This window comes from Neoarius graeffei, chromosome 20 (genome assembly GCF_027579695.1).
Source record: "Neoarius graeffei isolate fNeoGra1 chromosome 20, fNeoGra1.pri, whole genome shotgun sequence".
NCBI classification, from domain to species: domain Eukaryota; kingdom Metazoa; phylum Chordata; class Actinopteri; order Siluriformes; family Ariidae; genus Neoarius; species Neoarius graeffei.
Window position 1 is genome coordinate 39,017,173 of NC_083588.1, and position 25,200 is coordinate 39,042,372.

At 40.5% G+C, this 25,200-nt stretch overlaps 1 protein-coding gene across 2 annotated transcripts in view; it reads right to left on the reverse strand.

Annotated features, from left to right (window-relative positions):
• Positions 1–22,675: 22,675 nt before the first annotated feature.
• Positions 22,676–25,200, reverse strand: part of radil2a (Ras association and DIL domains 2a) — a 33,724-nt gene continuing 31,199 nt past the window's right edge. The window contains exon 16 of one of the 2 annotated variants that reach the window (XM_060901680.1): positions 22,676–23,606. In XM_060901680.1, the coding sequence (XP_060757663.1) occupies positions 23,507–23,606 (100 nt within the window). In that variant the 3' untranslated portion in view covers positions 22,676–23,506. The remainder of the gene's footprint in view (positions 23,607–25,200) is intronic. The other variant, XR_009650865.1, reaches the window with a different exon arrangement.

The window sequence follows — 25,200 nt, forward strand, 5'->3', positions numbered from 1 at the left end:
TGACAAGACTGAAGTACTTGTACTAGGAACACATACAGCTAGAAGTAAGTTTTCTGATTACACAGTGACTCTGGATGGCCTTTCTGTTTCTTCACGTGCAGCAGTAAAAGACCTCGGAGTGATTATTGACCCCAGTCTTTCATTCGAAACTCACATTGATAACATCACCCGGATAGCTTTCTTTCATCTCAGAAATATTGCAAAGATAAGAAATTTAATGTCATTACATGACGCGGAAAAACTAGTCCATGCTTTCGTTACCTCCAGGTTGGATTATTGTAATGCCTTACTGTCTGGATGTTCCAATAAGTGCGTAAACAAGTTCCAGTTAGTTCAAAATGCAGCAGCAAGAGTCCTTACTAGAACTAGAAAATATGACCACATCACGCCTGTCTTATCCACACTGCATTGGCTCCCAATCAAATTTCATATTGATTATAAAATACTACTATTGACCTTTAAAGCACTGAATGGTCTCACACCACAGTACCTGAGTGAATTTCTGCTCCTCTATGACCCGCCACGCCTACTTAGATCAAAAGGTGCAGGATATCTGCTGGTACCTCGTATAGTGAAGGCTACATCAGGGGGCAGAGCCTTTTCGTACAAAGCTCCACAGTTATGGAACAGCCTTCCAAGTAATGTTCGGGAATCAGACACAGTCTCAGCATTTAAGTCTAGGCTGAAAACATATCTGTTTAGTCAAGCCTTTTGTTAATGGTGTTTATGAGGTAAAGGTGTAGAAATGTTGGGACAGGGGCAATAAGAGACTGGAAAAGTTAAAGGTACAAAAAAGGAACAGCTGGAGGACCAAATTGCAACTCATTAGGTCAATTGGCAATAGGTCATTAACATGACTGGGTATAAAAAGAGCATCTTGGAGTGGCAGCGACTCTCAGAAGTAAAGATGGAAAGAGGATCACCAATCCCCCTAATTCTGCACCGACAAATAGTGGAGCAATATCAGAAAGGAGTTCGACAGTGTAAAATTGCAAAGAGTTTGAAATATCATCATCTACAGTGCATAATATCATCAAAAGATTCAGAGAATCTGGAAGAATCTCTGTGAGTAAGGGTCAAGGCCGGAAAACCATACTGGGTGCCCGTAATCTTCGGGCCCTTAGACGGCACTGCATCACATACAGGCATGCTTCTGTATTGGAAATCACAAAATGGGCTCAGGAATATTTCCAGAGAACATTATCTGTGAACACAATTCACCGTGCCATCCGCCGTTGCCAGCTAAAACTCTATAGTTCAAAGAAGAAGCCGTATCTAAACATGATCCAGAAGCGCAGACGTCTTCTCTGGGCCAAAGCTCATTTAAAATGGACTGTGGCAAAGTGGAAAACTGTTCTGTGGTCAGACGAATCAAAATTTGAAGATCTTTATGGAAATCAGGGACGCTGTGTCATTCGGACTAAAGAGGAGAAGGACGACCCAAGTTGTTATTAGCGCTCAGTTCAGAAGCCTGCATCTCTGATGGTATGGGGTTGCATTAGTGCGTGTGGCATGGGCAGCTTACACATCTGGAAAGACACCATCAATGCTGAAAGGTATATCCAGGTTCTAGAGCAACATATGCTCCCATCCAGACAACATCTCTTTCAGGGAAGACCTTGCATTTTCCAACATCTCATCTCATCTCATTATCTCTAGCCGCTTTATCCTGCTCTACAGGGTCGCAGGCAAGCTGGAGCCTATCCCAGCTGACTACGGGTGAAAGGCGGGGTACACCCTGGTCAAGTCGCGAGGTCATCACAGGGCTGACACATAGACACAGACAACCATTCACACTCACATTCACACCTATGGTCAATTTAGAGTCACCAGTTAACCTAACCTGCATGTCTTTGGACTGTGGGGGAAACCGGAGCACCCAGAGGAAACCCACACAGACACGGGGAGAACATGCAAATTCCGCACAGAAAGGCCCTCGCCGGCCACGGGGCTTGAACCCGGACCTTCTTGCTGTGAGGCGACAGCGCTAACCACTACACCACTGTGCCGCCCCATTTTCCAACATGCAGTATGTGGTTTGGCATTGTCATCAATTACAGCATCATGGCTGCGTAGAAGAAGGGTCCAGGTACTGAACTGGCCAGTCTGCAGTCCAAATCTTTCACCCATAGAAAACATTTGGCGCATCATAAAACGGAAGATACGACAAAAAAGATTTAAGACAGTTGAGCAGCCCTGTGATGACCTGGCGACTTGTCCAGGGTGTACCCCGCCTTTCGCCCGTAGTCAGCTGGGATAGGCTCCAGCTTGCCTGCGACCCTGTAGAAGGATAAAGCGGCTAGAGATAATGAGATAAGATGAGATGAGACAGTTGAGCAACTAGAATCCTACATTAGACAAGAATGGGTTAACATTCCTATCCCTAAACTTGAGCAACTTGTCTCCTCAGTCCCCAGACGTTTACAGACTGTTGTAAAGAGAAAAGGGGATGTCTCACAGTGGTAAACATGGCCTTGTCCCAACTTTTTTGAGATGTGGTGTTGTCATGAAATTTAAAATCACCTAATCTTTCTCTTTAAATGATACATTTTCTCAGTTTAAACATTTGATATGTCATCTATGTTCTATTCTGAATAAAATATGGAATTTTGAAACTTCCACATCATTGCATTCCGTTTTTATTTACAATTTGTACTTTGTCCCAACTTTTTTGGAATCGGGGTTGTATATGACATTATAGGTGTCTGTGTACATATGGGTATGTGTATAGTTATATGTATGTGTATATGTATGTACTATATATATGTATTGTACAGTATGTGTGTATATATGTATAACATAATACCTATCTGTATATATGATTTGATTTGGTCTATATTATACCATGTTGGTATGTTTGCTTTTTGGTTTGTTGCTTTTGTTTTCTTTTATATATATTTTTATTATGGCGGAAAGTGACGTTTGATTAGTGGTGGTATAGAGGGTTAGGATTTGATAAGTTATTTACTTCTTCCTAATCCTTTCCGAAAATTATGTTGTTATTGCCTTGTGGCTATGCTATTCTGTTTGTTCATGACGATGTTTTGATTATTGCATTTTTAAATTTATTTTTTTTCTTCTTTACTGTTCAGAATCAATCAATCAATCAATCAATCAATCAATCAATGTTATCAGTAGTTTAGCTTATTTTTCTTATGGCCAGAATTTTAAACTAAGCAACTCCCATTGCCAGTATTTTTATGTGATGAACATATTTTTGTTATCAATTGTTATTATTACTGTTTATAATTGTTATTAACTCTGCAGTTTGCTCACTGTTGCTGTGGTGTTTACTATTTCCCATGTGTTAACAGTAGACCAAAATGTAAACCTTTCTGTGGAAGAAACATGTCCTGATCCAAGATGTATTCAGGTTCAGGATATGGAAGATTCGCAGAGGCTTTTACATCATGAAATTCAAGTGACATCCAGTGTGCTAAGATTCGCAGGCAAGTTCCACGAGTAAGATCCAAAACATACTCTATGTACCGATGTAAATGCAGATGACAACACTCGTTAAGTTTGGTTGCACGCATTCCACACTCATTATCCGTTTTGAGTCAGTTGACATGTCAGACGTGTGTATGACTAACAGTCTTCAGCAGAGCTCTCCATTCAGCATGGTCTTGAGTTGCCTTCTCTGCAATATTCCATAGCTTCAAGTCAGCATGGACAGATTTTTTCCATCCGTGGTCGGCCATGGATGTTTGCTCCTTCAACTTTCAGGGTAGTACACAAAGTTACTGTTGTGGTGGAAAAGCTGTTGTACTTGAGGGAAATAAAGCTGTCTGAAATGTTAAAAACTTTTTGAAATATTTCCAGTAATGATACCAAATGAAATTTAGAGTTAGTAGTACAGTGCTTTGTATGAAATAAAATAAAATAAAGCCATATAAAGGCCCCATCCGGGCAGCACGGTGGTGTAGTGGTTAGCGCTGTCGCCTCACAGCAAGAAGGTCCTGGGTTCGAGCCCCGGGGCCGGCGAGGGCCTTTCTGTGTGGAGTTTGCATGTTCTCCCCGTGTCCGCGTGGGTTTCCTCCGGGTGCTCTGGTTCCCCCCACAGTCCAAAGACATGCAGGTTAGGTTAACTGGTGACTCTAAATTGACTGTAGGTGTGAATGTGAGTGTGAATGGTTGTTTGTGTCTATGTGTCAGCCCTGTGATGACCTGGCGACTTGTCCAGGGTGTACCCCGCCTTTCGCCCGTAGTCAGCTGGGATAGGCTCCAGCTTGCCTGCGACCCTGTAGAACAGGATAATGATGATGAGATGAGATGAGAAAGGACCCATCCACGCGTTGCTTTGTCAGAACTAACAGACAGCTAACAGAACATACAATTTCTTGTCCGGGATTTTCAGTTTCAGTTGATTTTCAAATGCATCAGTATCTGGCACCAATGTAATATCAGATATGTGTTTATATGAACAAACCAGTTCTACAAGAGTCTCATCAAACAGCTGGTCTGCCATGATGGGTGACGAAGAGAAACTAGCCTCTGCCCTTAGGTGACTATAGCACCCCTTTTCTAAAGCAACAATGCATGATATCTAATTTGCATAGCTTGAAGTATATGTGCTTGTGTAAGCATGTAGGTATGTTTTGTGCAGTTTTTACTTTTACTGGTTGATTTCCAGCATTTCTAGCTCTAGGTATTCATTCACTCATCTTTAGTAACCACTTTATCCTGGTCAAGGTGGTCAAATTCAACTTGGATGGGACTTTTTTTCTTCAATCAGATGTTTAGTGCGTACTTTACCTGAAGCTCTTGACCTGTATCTGCATGAATTTCTGCATTGCACTGCTGCCACGTGATTGGCTGATTAGATAACTGCATGAATGTACAGGTATTCCTAATAAAGAGAACAGTTTGATTATATAAAATTGAGTTAGGTAAATAAAATTGAACTAAAAAGCACACACAACTTTATTCATCACACACTTGTGCAATTCCTCTCTGCATTTAACCCACCTGAAGCAGTGAACACACATGAGCAAAGACACATACCCAGAGCAGTGGGCAGCCATGCTAACAGCACCTGGGGAGCAGTTGGGGGTTAGGTGCCTTGCTCAAGGGCACCTCAGCCCAAGGCTGTCCCATATTAACCTCACCGCATGTCTTTGAACTGTGGGGGAAACCAGAGCACCCACGCCAACACAGGGAGAACATACAAACTCCACACAGCAAGGCCCTCGCTGGCCGCTGAGTTCGAACCCAGAACCTTCTTGCTGTGAAGCGACCGTGCTAACCACTACACCACCGTGCCGCCCTTGAACTTGAAATTAAATAGATTTTCAGGAACCTTGTACTATTCAATATTTAAACCTGATTAACAAAGCTTCATACTTGCCTTGAAAACCGTCATTTACATGGATTATTTAACAGGTCATTGAATATGCTTCTTTTTGTCAGAAGTGATTCAAATGGTGCAAATGTATTTATTGATTCAACATACACACTGCACAAACATTCAGCTGAAATAAATAATCCAGTACCATTTTAAGTGAAATGTGATCATGAGCAACTGCTTTGTCCAAATTAATCCAAATGAATATCCTTATTTGCATTACAGATGCTTTACGAACTTGCCTTAGGCGAAGTCTCACTGCTACCTGGTGTGTGTTCAGCCGCCGCCGCTGGCATTGCTCAGGTACAGCCATAGGAAATTTCTCCTTTAATTTTTATCAGTCTTACACAATTTCTTACAGTAGTGTATCTCTGTTTGTTTAACACATTATTGTGTTGTTATCAGTGGAAGAATCAGAACCTTTTTCTTATCGAAGCTCCGTGCAGCCCTGGGTTCTGAATGAAGATGAAGGAGGACTGATTTTGCACCTCATTCAATAACCCAGTTAGGCCTGTCACAATTACTATATGTACAATTTTAAAATTATCTATTTTTAATCATTTTACAGCCATTTTGTATATTTTTTTTATAAATAAATGATAACTTCTAAAGAAAAGTGTCCATTATTGACTTTTTATTTTCCTTTTGTCATTTTCTAGGTCTTTATGATCTTAGGCCTTAACTGCTATGATATTCTAACCTCCATTCACTGTGGTTTTTTTCATGTTTATGGTTTTTATAGTTTTGGAACTTTTTAGTCATGTAGACTAGTTCTTTATGGATAAGTTGTATAAAATAATTTGTAATTAGTTTTTTATTAGATTAAATCATATTTAGTGCGTGGGGCGGCCTTGGGCTGAAGTGCCCTTGAGCAAGGTACCTAACCCCTGACTGCTCCCTGGGCGCTGTAGTGTGGCTGCCCACTGCTCTGGGTTTGTGTGTGCGTGTGTTCACTGCTTCAGATAGGTTAAATGCAGAGGATGAATTTCACTGTGCTTGAAGTATGCATGTGACAAAGGTTTCTTCTTCTTCTAGTACAAAGAGTTATTGAATATTTCCATTTTTTATGTACAGTACATGCCTTTTTTTTTGGATGAACAAGTACATGACCATGTGTGAATGTGTGTTTGGTTGATATCCTGCGATAGGAACTATACCACCCTGGCTCTGTTTAGCCTTGGATATTTGTTTTACAGCTAATGGGCTAGTAGCTTGCTGTTAGACTGTAGCGGGTGGTACCACACTTGATTAGCTCATGAAGCACTTTGTTAGGTTACACATGTACACCTACTCATCTCATCTCATTATCTCTAGCCGCTTTATCCTTCTACAGGGTTGCAGGCAAGCTGGAGCTTATCCCAGCTGACTATGGGCGAAAGGCGGGGTACACCCTGGCACCCTGGACAAGTCGCCAGGTCATCACAGGGCTGACACATAGACACAGACAACCATTCACACTCTCATTCACACCTACGGTCAATTTAGAGTCACCAGTTAACCTAACCTGCATGTCTTTGGACTGTGGGGGAAACCGGCGCACCCAGAGGAAACCCACGCGGACACGGGGAGAACATGCAAACTCCGCACAGAAAGGCCCTCACCGGCCCCGGGGCTCGGACCAGGACCTTCTTGCTGTGAGGCGACAGCGCTAACCACTACACCACCGTGCCGCCCCACACCTACTCTTTTCATGCAATTATCTTATCAGGACTGTTAGTAGTATAATGATGCAAACTACAGAACAAGCTAATCCTACAGATCTCTAGTGACTGATTAAAGGTATCTGCTCACCCTTCCCAGAAGCCTCTGTGCCAAGTAGCGAGCCATCATTTTCGTATCCATGGATATTGCATTGTTTACAAAGCAAACTGTAACAATCTGGCAATTGAAATTGAAGACATTTTGTCAAAATAGTTATATTTTAAATTCTTTTGACCAATCAATTCCATTTTTGAATGATTATTCCATTGTAATGGACCAGAACCAGCCTCAGCCATCTTGTAGGCAGCCATGAAGGAAAAAAAATATCAGGTGTATTCTATTCAAAACTTCCACATACGCTGACCATAACATTAAAAGGACTGACAAGTGAAGTGAATAACACTGATTATTGTTAAAATGCCATCTGCAAAGGGATGGAATAAATTAGGCAGCAAGTGAACAATCACTTCTTGAAGTTGATGTGTTGCAAGTGGGAAAAATGGGCATCTAAGTGACTTTGACAAGGGGCAAATTTTGGTGTCTAAGATGACTGGGTCAGAGTATCTCCAAGATGGCAGGTCTTGTGGGGGTGTTCCTGGTATGCAGTGTTTAGTTCCTACAAAAAGTGGTCCAAGGAAGGACAACTGGTGTCTGGGTCAGGGGCACCCAACGCTCACTGATGAGCATGGGGAGTGAAAGCTAACCAGTCTGGTCTGATCCCACAGAAGAGCTACTATAGCACAAATTGCTAAAAAAGTAAATGTTGGCTATAATAGAAATGTGTCAAAACGTGGTGCATCATAGCTTGCTATGTATGGGGCTGCGTAGCCACAGACTATTCAGAGTGCTCATCCACCGCCGACAGTGCCTACACATAGGCACATGAGCATCAGAACTAGACCATGGAGCAATGGAAGAAGATGCCCAGGTCTGACTGATCACATTTTCTTTTACATCATGTGGACAGCTGGGTGCATGTGCATCGTTTACCTGGGGAAGAGATGGCACCAGGATACACTATGGGAGGAAGGCAAGCTGGTAGAGGTAGTGTGATGCTCTGGACAATGTTCTGCTGGGAAACCTTAGGTCCTGGCATTCATGTAGATGTTACTTTGACATGTTCCACCTACCTAAACACTGGCGCAGACCAAGTTAATCTTTTCATAGCAATGATATTCTATAATGGCAGTGGCCTCTTTCAGCAGGATAATGCACCTTGCTACACTGCAAAAACTGTTCAGGAACATGATAAAGAAACAAAGATGTTGACTTGGCCCCCAAATTCCCCAGATCTCAACCCAATTGAGTATCTGTGAGATATACTGGATAAACTAGTCCAAACTATGGAGGCCCCAACTCGTAACTTACAGAACTTAAAGGATCTGCTGCTAACGTTTTGGAGCTAGACACCACAGCACACCTTCAAAGGTCTTGTGTCATTCATGCCTTGATGTGTCAGAGCTGTTTTGGTGGCACAAATTTGGTGGCTAGAACAACATGTTTACGTGCAGTGCTCCGGAGAACTGATGTGGTAATAAGTGAAAGTACTGATGAGTAAGAAAGTAAACAACATGTGTTAAATGTGTTAAGATCTAGAGTAGTTACCCAGAGAAAAATTAGAGAGGGGGAGTCACCTTTTCGAACAAAATAGTGGCCCTCCATTCAGACAGAACCCCTTGTGAGTTATACAATGAATGATGTAATCACAGATTGAGTAAGCAGAGCATGCATGATTTATTTTGCCGCATTGCAAGAAAATGATTTTAGCTAATAGTATTTTTGGCATTTCTAAACTCGTCATCATGCCGATTTGCCTGCTTTGATTGAGCTCCTTAAATAAATGAAATGGCGCTTTTCCATAATCTCTGACACAAGCTGAACCAATGTTTTATGCTTATAAAGTAATATTTGCTAAATCACAAACTCTGATTCTGTTGTTTATACACCAAAAGGGATATATATATATATATATATATATATATATATATATATATATATATATATATATATATATATATAAAATATATTAGATAGAATCATTATTTTTAAAATAGTTTTGATATAAAAAGTATTAATGTTTTTATTTAAAGGAGTACTAATCAAGGTGGCACGGTGGTGTAGTGGTTAGCACTGTTGCCTCACAGCAAGAAGGTCCTGGGATAGGCTCCAGCTTGCCTGCGACCCTGTACAGGATAAGTGGCTACAGATAATGGATGGATGGAGTATTAATCAATATTTTTTATTCATTTGTCCCATGTATTTAGTGTGCAGCCTGGATTATATGTAATATTGCAATATTTTAAGCATTTAGCTTTTGCCCACACAGCCATTCATTTACTTGAAAGCCAAGTTGTTACATTATGCACATGCAAAATGTGACTTGTACTGATTTATGAGGATGGTCAATAGTGCCTCTGTTGACCTGTTTGTTTTTACTTTGTAAAGTGTTTTCAGAAAGATTTCAACTAATGCTGTTATCAAAATTAACATTGCTACATGGCCGTAATCTAACATTACATTTCTATGCAGATGGTCCATCCAAAGCATTGTCTCATCTGGCTTTCTAAGTCATGAAAATATATCTACTTCATCCTGTAAAGCAGGCCATTCAAATACCTTTTATACACATCGCATTTAAATACAATGGAACAACAGTAATTCCATACCTGACTTCATCTCCTTCACTAGTAATAAATTACTCCAACTTTGAAAAGTGCTACTAGAGTTTATTCTGATTTTTATTGTGTTTCTTATCATTATGTTTTTCCAAACAAGAATTATCTGGCTGTTCTGGGAGCTTATCAGCTATCGCCATATTTCTGGGCCAAATATCTTGAGATCTACTAGCAACTGGGAGAAAATTACATAGCAGAACAACATCCTGTCGCCTTTTCAAATACATTCCTTACCTACAGATGTCCAGACAGGACCTTAGATTTAAATTTGCTGTAATGGTCAAAGTAATAGTCTTACTCGTTTGTAATAGTGTTAATCATTAGAACTCACTTTACTCATTAGCTACTCATTAAGCTCCAGCTCAGTGAATGTGCCTCACTTGTCTATGTGGAGAAAAAAAATGCTCAGCTCTACAGTAATTCTGCAATTTTTAAAATAAATCCAGCCCTGCGATCAACACTTAAAGTCAACCAGAATGCTGGCCAGAAGATTCATCTCATTATCTCTAGCCGCTTTATCCTGTTCTACAGGGTCGCAGGCAGAAGATTATTTCCCATAAAAATGAAGGAGATCCAGATAAAGAGACTGAGTGATTATTATGTATGTGACACAGTGTGTTACAAGATATTTTATCTGAACATGCATTAAAAAAAAAAAAACATCCCAAGGTATGCTGAAGTCAGTTAAAAAAGTTTAGAGATATGCAGGCTCGTTTGGATACACTATTAGTACTACTACTAATAATAATGGTACGGTGGTGTAGTGGTCAGCGCTGTCACCTCACACCAAGAAGGTCCGGGTTCGAGCCCCGTGGCCAACGAGGGCCTTTCTGTGTGGAGTTTGCATGTTCTCCCCGTGTCCGCGTGGGTTTCCTCCGGGTGCTCCGGTTTCCCCCACAGTCCAAAGACATGCAGGTTAGGTTAACTGGTGACTCTAAATTGACCGTAGGTGTGAATGTGAGTGTGAATGGTTGTCTGTGTCTATGTGTCAGCCCTGTGATGACCTGGCGACTTGTCCAGGGTGTACCCCGCCTTTCGCCCGTAGTCAGCTGGGATAGGCTCCAGCTTGCCTGTGACCCTGTAGAACAGGATAAAGCAGCTAGAGATAATGAGATAAGATAATAATAATAATAATAAAGTTAAATTTATATAGCGCCTTTCTCACACCCAAGGTTGCTTTACAATTAAGGGGAGAAAAAAAAGAAAAAAAAAAAGGAGTCCACCAAAAAAGGATCAGGATTGAATTCCAATGGTGTAGCTACCCACAGTCCCACTAAAAGGTGCACAAAGATAAATCCCACATCACCTGCACAGCCGCTGCGCCGCCGCCGGGCAACACTATACACAAAGAACAGTAAATTGTGACTTTGAAAGAATGCACTGCAAATTTTTTCCTTTCACACACTGATAGTAATAGTAGGACAGAATAAAATTCTGGATAGTGGTTAATCTATCGTTGGAGGAACAGCCTCATAATTCTTCCATGAAGTAAAACTTACAAGTTGGAAATAGCCCATAAACAGCTTTAAATTACGTAGATGCAAGTGTAGACATATATGAATGAATATATGTATACCAAGGCTACTTTTAGAATTAGCCCACTTCAGACCTAGTGGCTGTGTCAGAGTTGTGACAGAGTTACTGTCGCCCTGCGACAAAACACACCAGTCAGTCACGTTCCAATATTTATCGTCAAAAGTGAAAAGTGGGTGGCTTCGAACAAAATGTGCCTCGTTCACATATCTAGATGTAAATATCAAGAAATGAAATGTGAAATTCTGATCTATCGTCTCATATTCTCCTTTGGATCTCAAACCCAAGTGTCTTCAGTGCATATAAAAAAAGTATTGACCTTACTATTATAATACATTTGGAGGAAATTGTAAGTGAAGATTGTTTCATTCATTCATTCATTCATTCGTGTGTGTGTGTGTGTGTAATAGCCAGTACCAATGTGTCTATTAACTCTGAAACGCATTTCTTCTTTAAGAAAAAAGTGAAATGTATATTTTAAGAATATAAATTCAAACATTTTAAAAATACTTTTTAAAAATATAAATTAATTATTTAACTGTAATGTCTATTTAATATTACCCTGACCCCCCCCCCCCCACACACACACACACATATATGCAAATTAAGTAGTGTCAGTTATGAAAAGATGATGCTGATGGTGCCAAACTTGCTCATCATGGAAGCCTAAGGGCATAGGGCAGCCTTAGGCTGAAGTACCCTTGAGCAAGGCACCTAACCCTCAACTGCTCCCCAGGTGCTGTAGCATAGCTACCCATTGTTCTGGGTATGTGTGTGTGCTCAGTGCTTACTTGTGTACAGTGGTGCTTGAAAGTTTGTGAACCCTTTAGAATTTTCTATATTTCTGCATAAATATGAGCTAAAACATCATCAGATTTTCACACAAGTCCTAAAAGTAGATCAAGAGAACCCAGTTAAACAAATGAGACAAAAATATTATACTTGGTCATTTATTTATTGAGGAAAATTATCCAATATTACATATCTGTGAGTGGCAAAAGTATGTGAACCTCTAGGATTAGCAGTTAATTTGAAGGCGAAATTAGAGTCAGGTGTTTTCAATCAATGGGAAGACAATCAGGTGCGAGTGGGCAGCCTGTTTTATTTAAAGAACAGGGATCTATCAAAGTCTGATCTTCACAACACGTTTGTGGAAGAGTATCATGGCATGAACAAAGGATATTTCTGAGGACCTCAGAAAAAGCGTTGTTGATGCTCATCAGGCTGGAGAAAAGGTTATAAAACCATCTCTAAAGAGTTTGGACTCCACCAATCCACAGTCAGAGAGATTGTGTACAAATGGAGGAAATTCAAGACCATTGTTACCCTCCCCAGGAGTGGTCGACCAACAAAGATCACTCCAAGAGCAAGGTGTGTAATAGTCGGCGAGGTCACAAAGGACCCCAGGGTAACTTCTAAGCAACTGAAGGCCTCTCTCACATTGGCTAATGTTAATGTTCATAAGTCCACCATCAGGAGAACACTGAACAACAATGGTGTGCACGGCAGGGTTGCAAGAAGAAAGCCACTGCTCTCCAAAAAGAACATTGCTGCTCATCTGCAGTTTGCTAAAGGTCACGTGGACAAGCCAGAAGACTATTGGAAAAATGTTTTGTGGACAGATGAGACCAAAATAGAACTTTTTGGTTTAAATGAGAAGCATTATGTTATCTATTCTTTAAATAAAACAGGGTGCCCACTCACACCTGATTGTCATCCCATTGATTGAAAACACCTGACTCTAATTTCGCCTTCAAATTAACTGCTAATCCTAGAGGTTCACATACTATTGCCACTTACAGATATGTAATATTGGATAATTTGATAATTGGAGCAAATGGCTAGATGGGTAGAACACTACTCTCAACTCTACTCACATGAGACGTCAGTCTCCGACACCGTCCTCAACAGTATGGAAGACCTTCCCATTATGGAGGAACTTGATGAAGTGCAACTATTGAAGAACTGAGCAAAGCCATCGACTCCCTCCCATGCGAGAAGGCACCAGGTAGTGACAACATCCCACCTGAAGCCATCAAGTGTGGGAAACCGGCCCTGCTTCAGCCACTGTACGAGCTACTCTGCCTCTGTTGGGAGGAAGGGGCTGTTCCCCAGGACATGCGTGATGCAACCATTGTGATGCTCTATAAAAACAAGGGAGATTGCGGGGACTGTAACAACTACAGGGGCATCTCACTCCTGAACATAGTCGGCAAGGTGTATGCTCGGATCCTTCTAAACAGACAATCTTGGCTGATCCTGTTTATCCAGAATCTCAGTGCGGATTTAGGGCGGGAAGGTCAACAACAGACATGATTTTCTCCCTGCATCAACTGCAGGAAAAGAGCAGGGAGCAAGGCCAACCCCTGTACATGCTGTTTATAGACCTTACCAAAGCCTTCGATCGAGTCAGTAGAACAGGCCTATTTGAACTCCTAAAGAAGATCGGCTTGCCATCACTGATGGAACAATGAATTCTGAATTATACCAGCAAATTCTCAAGGAAAATGTCAGGACATCTGTCCATGAACTGAATCTCAAGAGAAGTTAGGTCATGCAGCAAGACAACGACCCTAAGCACACAAGTCGTTCTACCAAACAATGGTTAAAGAAAAGTAAAAGTAATGTTTTAGAATGGCCAAGTCAAAGTCCTGACCTTAATCCAATGGAAATGTTGTGGAATGTCCAATGTTACATATCTGTGAGTGGCAAAAGTATGTGAACCTTTGCCTTCAGCATCTGGTGTGACCCCCTTGTGCAGCAATAACTGCAACTAAACGTTTCTGGTAACTGTTGATCAGTCCGCACACCGGCTTGGAGAAATTTTAGCCCATTCCTCCATACAGAACAGCTTCAACTCTGGGATGTTGGTGGGTTTCTTCACATGAACTGCTCGCTTCAGGTCCTTCCACAACATTTCCATTGGATTAAGGTCAGGACTTTGACTTGGTCATTCTAAAACATTAACTTTACTCTTCTTTAACCATTGCTTGGTAGAACGACTTGTGTGCTTAGGGTCGTTGTCTTGCTGCATGACTTAACTTCTCTTGAGATTGACTGATCGTTGCCCATTTGGACGCGATATATTTTTAAATAACATCTCGTTGCCGTTGTCGTGTGGATGTAGCCTGAGGCTACACGACATCCACACGACAACGGCAACGAGATGTTATTTAAAAATATATCGCGTCCAAATGGGCAACGATCAGTAAAATATCAGGTCCATATGGCAACGCAACGCTTGCTGAAAACGATGCAATACACATGCCACACCTCTAGGGGCGCTGTAAGACGGTCCATTCGGAGACACCAGAACAATAGAAGTAGTAACGACGCATGCGCATGAACTATTATGCGCAAGACTTCATATTAGCCACAAAGTCAGGAAAATCTGTTTGTAAAATTACATTATAATGACCAAATACAATGAAAAGTATTTTTCCAGTCTCACCTGTGAAAGGTAATCCCATGTGATCTCGTTTGGACAGAAAACCTGTTGGTACAGTTAAACGCAGCTAATCTTTATTCTCCGCTTTGACCTTTCCAAAATGGCGGCGAGGATGACGTTTGATTCTACGCGGAAGGCGGCGTCTTCAATGGTCCGGAATAAATTGGATTAATTTGCTCCTCTACGCCCTTTTTAAGGAATGTATTGTCGGACTTAAATCAACATCTGAAGAGGTGAGATCGGTCCTTTTTTCCCCTATTTTTGCTGGCGGGATTGCACCATTACACAATAAATATTCACAGTGAAAATATTTTGTAAGCGCGTTTCATGAACCAAGTTATAGGATTTGTTGACAACTCTCATCGCAATGAGAAGATCATTGGCACTACTGGTGTTAAGAATCAGACCATTTCATAAATGAATATTTTGCTGTAGAGCTGCAGTGTTTGTACAATTGCATGTTTTTGCTTCACTATTACTGTCACTATTCTGCTTCTTGCATTACTACTGTGAACTAACACTGAACATAATAATAATAATAATAATAATAATAATAATAATAATATCCAAGCTCGTGTTTCACTCTCACTAGTGCTCTGTAAGGCTTTTTCCTGGTGATATTCGTTACACTTCTATCCAGCGTGAAGCACTCACAGTCATGTGGTTGTGACGTCATCGTAAACAAATCCGTTCTACTCATCCAGACGACTTCACAACGGCAACGTTGCCAGATCTTTCCACTCTGGAACCCGTTCTCAAAAAGATTGCGTTTTGGGCACCCAAAACGCCGGTGCCGTGTGGACGCCAGGCCTAAATGATAAGCAATTGTATCGGAGTCACCTGAATCCGTTGCCGTGTGGACAGGGCCTTGTCCATATGGCAACGCAACGCTTGCTGAAAACGATGCAATACACATGCCACACCTCTAGGGGCGCTGTAAGACGGTCCCTTCGGAGACACCAGAACAATAGAAGAAGTAAGGACGCATGCGCATAAACTATTATGCGCGAGACTTCATATTAGCCACAAAGTCAGGAAAATCTGTTCGTAAAATTACATTATAATGACCAAATACAATGAAAAGTATTTTTCCAGTCTCACCTGTGAAAGGTAATCCCATGTGATCTCGTTTGGACGGTAAACCTGTTGGTACAGTTAAACGCAGCTAATCTTTATTCTCCGCTTTGACCTCTCCAATATGGCGGCGAGGATGACGTATGATTCTACGTGGAAGGCAGCGTCTTTAATGGTCCGGAATAAATTGAATACTACACGTTGATGGATTAATTTGTTGTTTCTCACCTGTGAAAGGTAATCCCATGTGATCTCGTTTGGACGGTAAACCTGTTGGTACAGTTAAAGGCAGCACATGAATCTTTATTCTTCGCTTTGACCTATCCAATATGGCGGCGAGGATGACGTATGATTCTACGCGGAAGGCGGCGTCTTTAATGGTCCGGAATAAATTGAATGTTACACGTTGATGGATTAATTTGCTCCTCTACGCCCTTTTTGAGGAATGTATTGTCGGACTTAAATCAACATCTGAAGAGGTGAGATCGCTCCTTTTTTTCCCTATTTTTGCTGGCGGGATTGACTCTGCCCTAAGGGCAGAGTCTCTCTCTCTCACTTTGCACCATTACACAATAAATATTCACAGTGAAAATATTTTGTAAGCGCGTTTCATGAACCAAGTTATAGGATTTGTTGACAACTCGTATCGCAATGAGAAGATCATTGGCACTACTGGTGTTAAGAATCAGACCATTTCATAAATGAATATTTTGCTGTAGAGCTGCAGTGTTTGTACAATTGCATGTTTTTGCTTCACTATTACTGTCACTATTCTGCTTCTTGCATTACTACTGTGAACTAACACTGAACATAATAATAATAATAATAATGATAATAATAATAATATCCAAGCTCGTGTTTCACTCTCACTAGTGCTCTGTAAGGCTTTTTCCTGGTGATATTCGTTACACTTCTACCCGGCGTGAAGCACTCACAGTCATGTGGTTGTGATGTCATCGTAAACAAATCCGTTCTACTCATCCAGACGACTTCACAACGGCAACGTTGCCAGATCTTTCCACTCTGGAACCCGTTCTCAAAAAGACTGCATTTTGGGCACCCAAAACGCCGGTGCCGTGTGGACGCCAGGCCTAAACGATAAGCAATTGTATCGGAGTCACCTGAATCCGTTGCCGTGTGGACAGGGCCTCAGTTCATGGACAGATGTCTTGACATTTTCCTTGAGAATTTGCTGGTATAATTCAGAATTCATTGTTCCATCAGTGATGGCAAGCCGTCCTGGCCCAGATGCAGCAAAACAGGCCCAAACCATGATACTACCACCACCAGGTTTCACAGATGGGATAAGGTTCTTATGCTGGAATGTAGTATTTTCCTTTCTCCAAACATAACGCTTCTCATTTAAGCCAAAAAGTTCTATTTTGGTTTCATCCATCCACAAAACATTTTTCCAATAGCCTTCTGGCTTGTCCACGTGATCTTTAGCAAACTGCAGATGAGCAGCAATGTTCTTTTTGGAGAGCAGTGGCTTTCTTCTTGCAACCCTGCCATGCACACCATTGTTGTTTAGTGCTCTCCTGATGGTGGACTTATGAACATTAACATTAGCCAATGTGAGAGAGGCCTTCAGTTGCTTAGAAGTTACCCTGGGGTCCTTTGTGACCTCGCTGACTATTACATGCCTTGCTCTTTGAGTGATTTTTGTTGGTCGACCACTCCTGGGGAGGGTAACAATGGTCTTGAATTTCCTCCATTTGTACACAATCTGTCTGACTGTGGATTGGTGGAGTCCAAACTCTTTAGAGATGGCTTTGTAACCTTTTCCAGCCTGATGAGCATCAACAATGCTTTTTCTGAGGTCCTCAGAAATATCCTTTGTTCATGCCATGATACTCTTCCACAAACGTGTTGTGAAGATCAGACTTTGATAGATCCCTGTTCTTTAAATAAAACAGGCTGCCCACTCGCACCTGATTGTCTTCCCATTGATTGAAAACACCTGACTCTAATTTCGCCTTCAAATTAACTGCTAATCCTAGAGGTTCACATACTTTTGCCACTCACAGATATGTAATATTGGATAATTTTCCTCAATAAATAAATGACTAAGTATAATATTTTTGTCTCATTTGTTTAACTGGGTTCTCTTTATCTACTTTTAGGACTTGTGTGAAAATCTGATGATGTTTTAGGTCATATTTATGCAGAAATATAGAAAATTCTAAAGGGTTCACAAATTTTCAAGCACCACTGTATGTTGGTAGACATTCCTTCTTGGTTCATGAGCCCTACAGTGGCTTTCTGCAATTTCATTTAATTATTTGGCAAACACTTTTCCCAAAGTGACCTGTAATCTCAAATGAGCAGATAAAGGTAATGGGACTTGATCTAGTTCCCAGAGATGTGAGCTCAAAAACTTGCCATCAGTAGCCCTGAATATTAACTGCTGAACCTCCATTGCCCAATAGATTTCCACTTGTCAAACTTGTGGAACTGAAGTTGAAAATCACAACAGCTGAATATTGTCCTGTATTCAAAAATGTTATGCCTGAGAATGTCATCAGTTAACACGTCACTCATTAAATAACTTCTTTAACTTTGTTATTTTCCTAGCCACCTCTAGAGGGAGTCACAGATCCATCCATCCATCACCCTTTTTTATTGGACATGCACTAAGAACCCTCTGTGTGACTCTGAAATCTCTCAATTGGATTTCCTGTGACTGAAGGAAGGCTTCTCATCCCATCACCTTACCTTACATGTCAGTGACTTCTAGAGTTTGGACTTACCTTGTAGGTGCTATTTTGGGTCTTTGTTAGCTTTGTCTTTGTTAGCTATGTCCTAATGGTTAGAGAAGCAGCTTTTGGACCAAAAGGTCACTGGTTTGATTCCCTGGACCAGCAGGAATGTCTGAAGTGCCCTAGAGCAAGGCACCTAACCCCCAACTGCTCCCCAGGCTGCTCTGGGTATGTTGTATGTCGCTCTGGATAAGAGCATCTGCTAAATGGCAGTAATGTATTCCAATGGCAAATTTGTTTACTATTGGATGATCAAGTTTTCATTTTTGGACCAACATTGTTACCATGAAAATAATCAGTGTAGAGCACAGACCTCAAAGTTAATTTTGTAAACTATTGTTGCAACTTGCAACCACAAAAACACATTTTTGTTCTTCAGACAATAGACATTGCAAAACACTGTTGCAAAATCACCCGTAAATGACAGGGCCAGTACTCTAAATAAGCAGGCTTCAGTATATGACAGCAGAGAAATAAGAGAGAACGACACACACACATGATTGTTTTCAGTTCTGGCCAACATCTTTAGAATAAACTAGACGGACCGGTTTAGCAACAGTTCACTGGAATAGCAGTCAGAATAAAAAACACAAATGTGAAATCCATCCATTATCCGTAACTGCTTATCCTGTGCAGGGTCGCAGGCAAGCTGGAGCCTATCCCATCTGACTGTGGGTGAGAGGCAGGGTACACCCTGGACAAGTTGCCAGATCATCACAGGGCTGACACATACAGTGGTGCTTGAAAGTTTGTGAACCCTTTAGAATTTTCTATATTTCTGCATAAATATGACCTAAAACATCATCAGATTTTCACACAAGTCCTAAAAGTAGATAAAGAGAACGCAGTTAAACAAATGAGACAAAAATATTATACTTGGTCATTTATTTATTGAGGAAAATTATCCAATATTACATATCTGTGAGTGGCAAAAGTATGTGAACCTTTGCTTTCAGTATCTGGTGTGACCCCCTTGTGCAGCAATAACTGCAACTAAACGTTTCCAGTAACTGTTGATCAGTCTGCACACCGGCTTGGAGGAATTTTAGTCCATTCCTTCGTACAGAACAGCTTCAACTCTGGGATGTTGGTGGGTTTCTTCACATGAACTGCTCGCTTCAGGTCCTTCCACAACACTTCCATTGGCTTAAGGTCAGGACTTTGACTTGGCCATTCCAAAACATTAACTTTATTCTTCTTTAACCATTCTTTGGTAGAATGATTTGTGTGCTTAGGGTCGTTGTCTTGCTGCATGACCCACCTTCTCTTGAAATTCAGTTCATGGACAGATGTCCTGACATTTTCCTTTAGAATTCGCTGGTATAATTCAGAATTCATTGTTCCATCAATGATGACAAGCCATCCTGGCCCAGATGCAGCAAAACAGGCCCAAACCATGATACTACCACCACCAGGTTTCACAGATGGGATAAGGTTCTTATGCTGGAATGCAGTGTTTTCCTTTCTCCAAACATAACGCTTCTCATTTAAACCAAAAAGTTCTATTTTGGTCTCATCCATCCACAAAACATTTTTCAAATAGTCTTCTGGCTTGTCCATGTGATCTTTAGCAAACTGCAGACGAGCAGCAATGTTCCTTTTTGGAGAGCAGTGGCTTTCTCCTTGCAACCCTGCCATGCACACCATTTTTGTTCAGTGTTCTCCTGATGGTGGACTCATGAACATTAACATTAGCCAATGTGAGAGAGCCAAGGCAAATTCATTTATACTGTATAGTGCATTTCATACACAATGGCAGTTCAATGTGCTTTACAGAGGTAAAGGCAAAACAGTAAACAATAGAAAATAAAATTACATAAAATAAAGGGGGAAGAAGAGAGAAAAATAAAAATAATATAAGAATTAAACAATAGTAGAAATAAATAATAAAATGAAGTAAAAGTTCAGTAAAAACAGCAGAATAAAATGGAATAAAAGTTAAGTAAAGTTTAAAACATGCAAAGACTGTAAAAGTTAAGTAAAGTTTAAAACGTAAAGATGATATTCATCAGTTAGCAGAAAGCATCTGAAAACAGCTTGGTCTTTAGTCTAGATTTGAATCTGCCAACAGCAGGAGCATTTTTGATGTCCTCTGGGAGTTGGTTCCATAGCTGTACTGCATAGTAGCTAAAAGCTGCTTCACCACACTTTGTTTTAACAACAGGTTTTACCAATAAATTTTGCTGCTGCGATCTGGTAGATCTGATTGGGTTAGGTCTGCAACATATCAGAGAGGTAACTGGGCCCTGTACCATTTAGAGATTTGTACACCAGCAGCAATGCTTTAAAGTCAATTCTGTAGCTTACTGGAAGCCAGTGAAGGGACCTTAGAATTGGAGTAATGTGCTCTGTTCAGTTGCTTAGAAGTTACCCTGGGGTCCTTTGTGACCTCGCCGACTATTACACACCTTGCTCTTGGAGTGATCTTTGTTGGTCGACCACTCCTGGGGAGGGTAACAATGGTCTTGAATTTCCTCCATTTGTACACAATCTGTCTGACTGTGGATTGATGGAGTCCGAACTCTTTAGAGATGGTTTTGTAACCTTTCTCCAGCCTGATGAGAATCAACAACGCTTTTTCTGAGGTCCTCAGAAATCTCCTTTGTTCATGCCATGATACACTTCCACAAACATGTTGTGAAGATCAGACTTTGATAGATCCCTGTTCTTTAAATAAAACAGGGTGCCCACTCACACCTGATTGTCATCCCATTGATTGAAAACACCTGACTCTAATTTCGCCTTCAAATTAACTGCTAATCCTAGAGGTTCACATACTTTTGCCACTCACAGATATATAATATTGGATAATTTTCCTCAATAAATAAATGATCAAGTATAATATTTTTGTCTCATTTGTTTAACTAGGTTCTCTTTATCTACTTTTAAGACTTGTGTGAAATTCTGATGTTGTTTTAGGTCATATTTATGCAGAAATAGAGAAAATTCTAAAGGGTTCATAAACTTTCAAGCACTACTGTAGAGACAAACAACCATTCACACTCACATTCACACCTACGGTCAATTTAGAGCCACCAGTTAGCCTAACCTGCATGCCTTTGGACTGTGGGGGAAACCGGAGCACCCGGAGGAAACCCATGCAGACATGGGTAGAACATGCAAACTCCACACAGAAAGGCCCTTGCCAGCCACTGGGCTCAAACCTAGAACCGTTTTGATGTGAAATTCCGATGCAAAAATAATAACCTATTTTGTACTTTCATTTTAAAGGTAATCTGTTTTATACCATGTAGTTTTATGTGCTTTAAAGAAATTGGGCTAAGTAGATTGTATCATCTGAAATACCAGGAACAAAACTTATTTAGATTACACACCTTATGTTTAGATCAGTCTGACTTGCATGACATTGTAAAATAAAAGTGAAAACTGAAGATGACTGGTCTTTATAGACAAGGCCGTCTCTTATTTACACACCCATTTACACTGTATAAATAACTACTAACATATGATAATTATAGTGCTTATAACTTCAATAAAGATGTGATATTTAACATTTTATAATAGGTGTTAAAATAGGGTTGTTATTAAATTAAAATAAAGTGGAACCTGATGAAGGAGGATCCTCTCAGTCTTCAGAATCAGTTTAGGGTCAGAGTAGCTCAATATTAACCACAAACCACCAGGCTGCTCAGATCAACAAGGCAGCCATTAAACAGACAGCCAAGTTGCCGTCTCAGTGTGCCTTCTACACAAGCGTGGCACATCAGAGCCACGTTGTGTAACAGGAGCCGAGAGAGCGAGAGCGATGCAGTGGAAACCTCAGTGTTCTATAAATGGTGCAGCACAGGGAGACACACCCTTGGCACTCTTCTCCTTCAGATCTCCTCTGGTATGGCGCAGGGCTGTACTCCTCATTTACCCTGCAGTGGACCATTACTTATTTCTATCTAATTCATAAACCATCTCAGGGCTAAATAGGTTCAGCAGAGCTGGGTGGTGTCCCCAGCAATGCCTTTTTTACCAAATGTAAACAAGCCATAAAGTTAAAAATGATAAATTGAAATGACTGGAATTGCATCCCAAGACTGTAAAAGCGTTTAAGACTTTATGACCGAAACCACATAGCAGACATAAATGTAAACATGAAATCTGTTTATAAAAATGAACCAGTCCATGCACCTTAAAAATGAGCAATATTTATTTCACATAGAATAGAAAAGCATATAAATATCACAAACAAAATAAATTTCTACAATATCAATAATGCCAATGTAATACTGTTTCCACGGCACTGAGAAAATATATACTACTGAATATATTACGTGATGCTCATGAATGTCTGCTGCGAAACAGACAAAACTAGTAGTTGGAAATTTGATCCATGGCTTTGAGCATATTCAGTAGAAATACTTTGCTCTGACCAGAACAAATTAAAAGCAATACTTGATACAAGCCAAACTTTGGTTAACATATATTGAAAAAAATATATATAATTCTTTTTCATTGATATTACTGTAATATTGTGTACATGCCTGCATATGTAGGATAAGTGATTGGATCACTGATGCTAAAACAGGCAAACAAATAACAGGATAAAATCTGAGCCACAGTCATTTCCAGCCAAACCTGAATTGTGTTGCATTTAATGCTGACGACAAAAAGATGCATGCTGAATTAACTTACTGGAATAAACATTGGTTTTAAGTCATGTGATATGCATTTTTTGTATTCAATTAGAAATAATTAAAACTTCACCCACAGGGAGTCCAAATTCCAAACTTAGAAGAAAACTGGCCTTGCTAAAGTCATCAGAATATTTTATTTGCTAGGATTATTCGACTGATACTTGGTATTTTTCTTGTTTAAAAAAAACAGCAAACAAACATAGGTCTGAGGATTTCGGCCAGCAGCTTGGAAAAGCGTAAAAGTCCCAATTTTTGTGCTGGAAGAACAAAAATTCCAGTAATCTGTCCGGAAAACCCACAGTGGAAACAGGACAGTCCCCCACTGTTTAGCATCTGGTGCTGGAGCTCCTGCAACTGCTGCTGGCCTCAGTTTTGGCCACTAGCAACCGGAGAGAATCTCCTGATGTCCGGATGATCTCCCTACCACTAGGACAGAAAAAGAGAGATGCAGAGGATGAAGGTGTTATTTTAGACCATGGTAAGTGAGGCTTTTTTACAGGCTTTGTATCTGTTTCAAAAGTGTATATAATTGCACATTTTACAGTGGTGCAACATACATATAGTGAACTGCAGTGTTGGGATACATTATATAGGAAGGAATGATATTTATGTACATTATTCCTTTACTTTAATGATCTAGTACAGTATTTGGACGACACAGGTTTCATAATGTTACCTCTGTAAACCACCACCACAATGGATTTGACATGAAGCCATCAAGATGTGATTAAAGTGGAGACTTTCAGGTTTAAGTGGTTTAAACAAAATTATTATACATACAGGACACTTTTTCAATGGAATAAAAACATGTATTCTATTCCCTTCTAGCGGGTTTCATTCATTTGGTTTGATAGCATGCAATATTGTTAGCATATCGCTTATCCTATGTGTATTATATCACTCTACCCAATGGAGAATGAGCATTGAATATGGTTTATAATATTTCACGTTGTCAAGATAACATGACATCACATGTTAGAGCTGATGTAAATATCCAATGAGAAACTTTTCTGCTGCACGTGAGCAGAAGCATTTCTTTGTTTGCCGGGAAAGAGAAAGACGTGTTGAACACTGGAAAGGCTACCAAAACTTCATTAGATATTCTTCACACATATTTACAAGAGAAAAACTTATCAATGGACATTGAAAAACTGGAAAAGAGACACGTCGGAGATGTAAAACTTCCATGCTAGCGAGTGACTATGACAATTTGTGAACAAAAATGGCCACCAGGTTTACTTCAGGTCGCTCCGTTGTGCGTCGTTGTCGATGTTGATTTTAAAAGTAACTAAGTAAATTACATCGGGAAATGAATACTTAAGTCTGAGTGAAAAATACTAGGGCGAGTGTGCGTGGAAGAAGAGTCTGGAGACAGAAATCTTAGTTTCTTGGTCGTTAGTCTGTGGTACTTGCTCTCGATAGCACTGGCTTGACTGTTTTATTAGCATTCGCTAACTTTATTGATGAATGCTACACCGGCTGGAAGGTGACTTCACTGCTGTGCTGACAGCGCCGACTCACAGGTAAGCTAGCATTGACCTTCAAGAATGCTGATATGCTGGTATGAAGATAGTGTGTATGTATAATAATAATAATAATAATAATGGCTTTTTTTCATGGTATATCAGATATATTCCATTCAGCAAGTATGATATTGGACTCATCTTTGACTCGCTCAGTATCATGCTAGCTGAATGGAATATATCTGATATACGACTCAGACCGGTGAGTGGCCTAGTGGTTAGCGTCTCCACCTCTCGATCGCAAGTTCTACTCACAGTTGGGTCATACCAAAGACCATCATAAAAACGGTGTCTACTGCCATCTGGCAAGGCATGCTGCAATACAGATGCGAGTGGGGAGACAAACTCTTGCAGTTACCAGAGGACTAGCCCCCCCACTGTAACCCTAGCTATGTAATATAGGCGAGAGGCTGAGGGCTATGAAATGGAGATCAGCATCATGAATGGTGCAGGAAGGACTTTGATATACCACTTAATGCCAGCCAATATTATTTAAA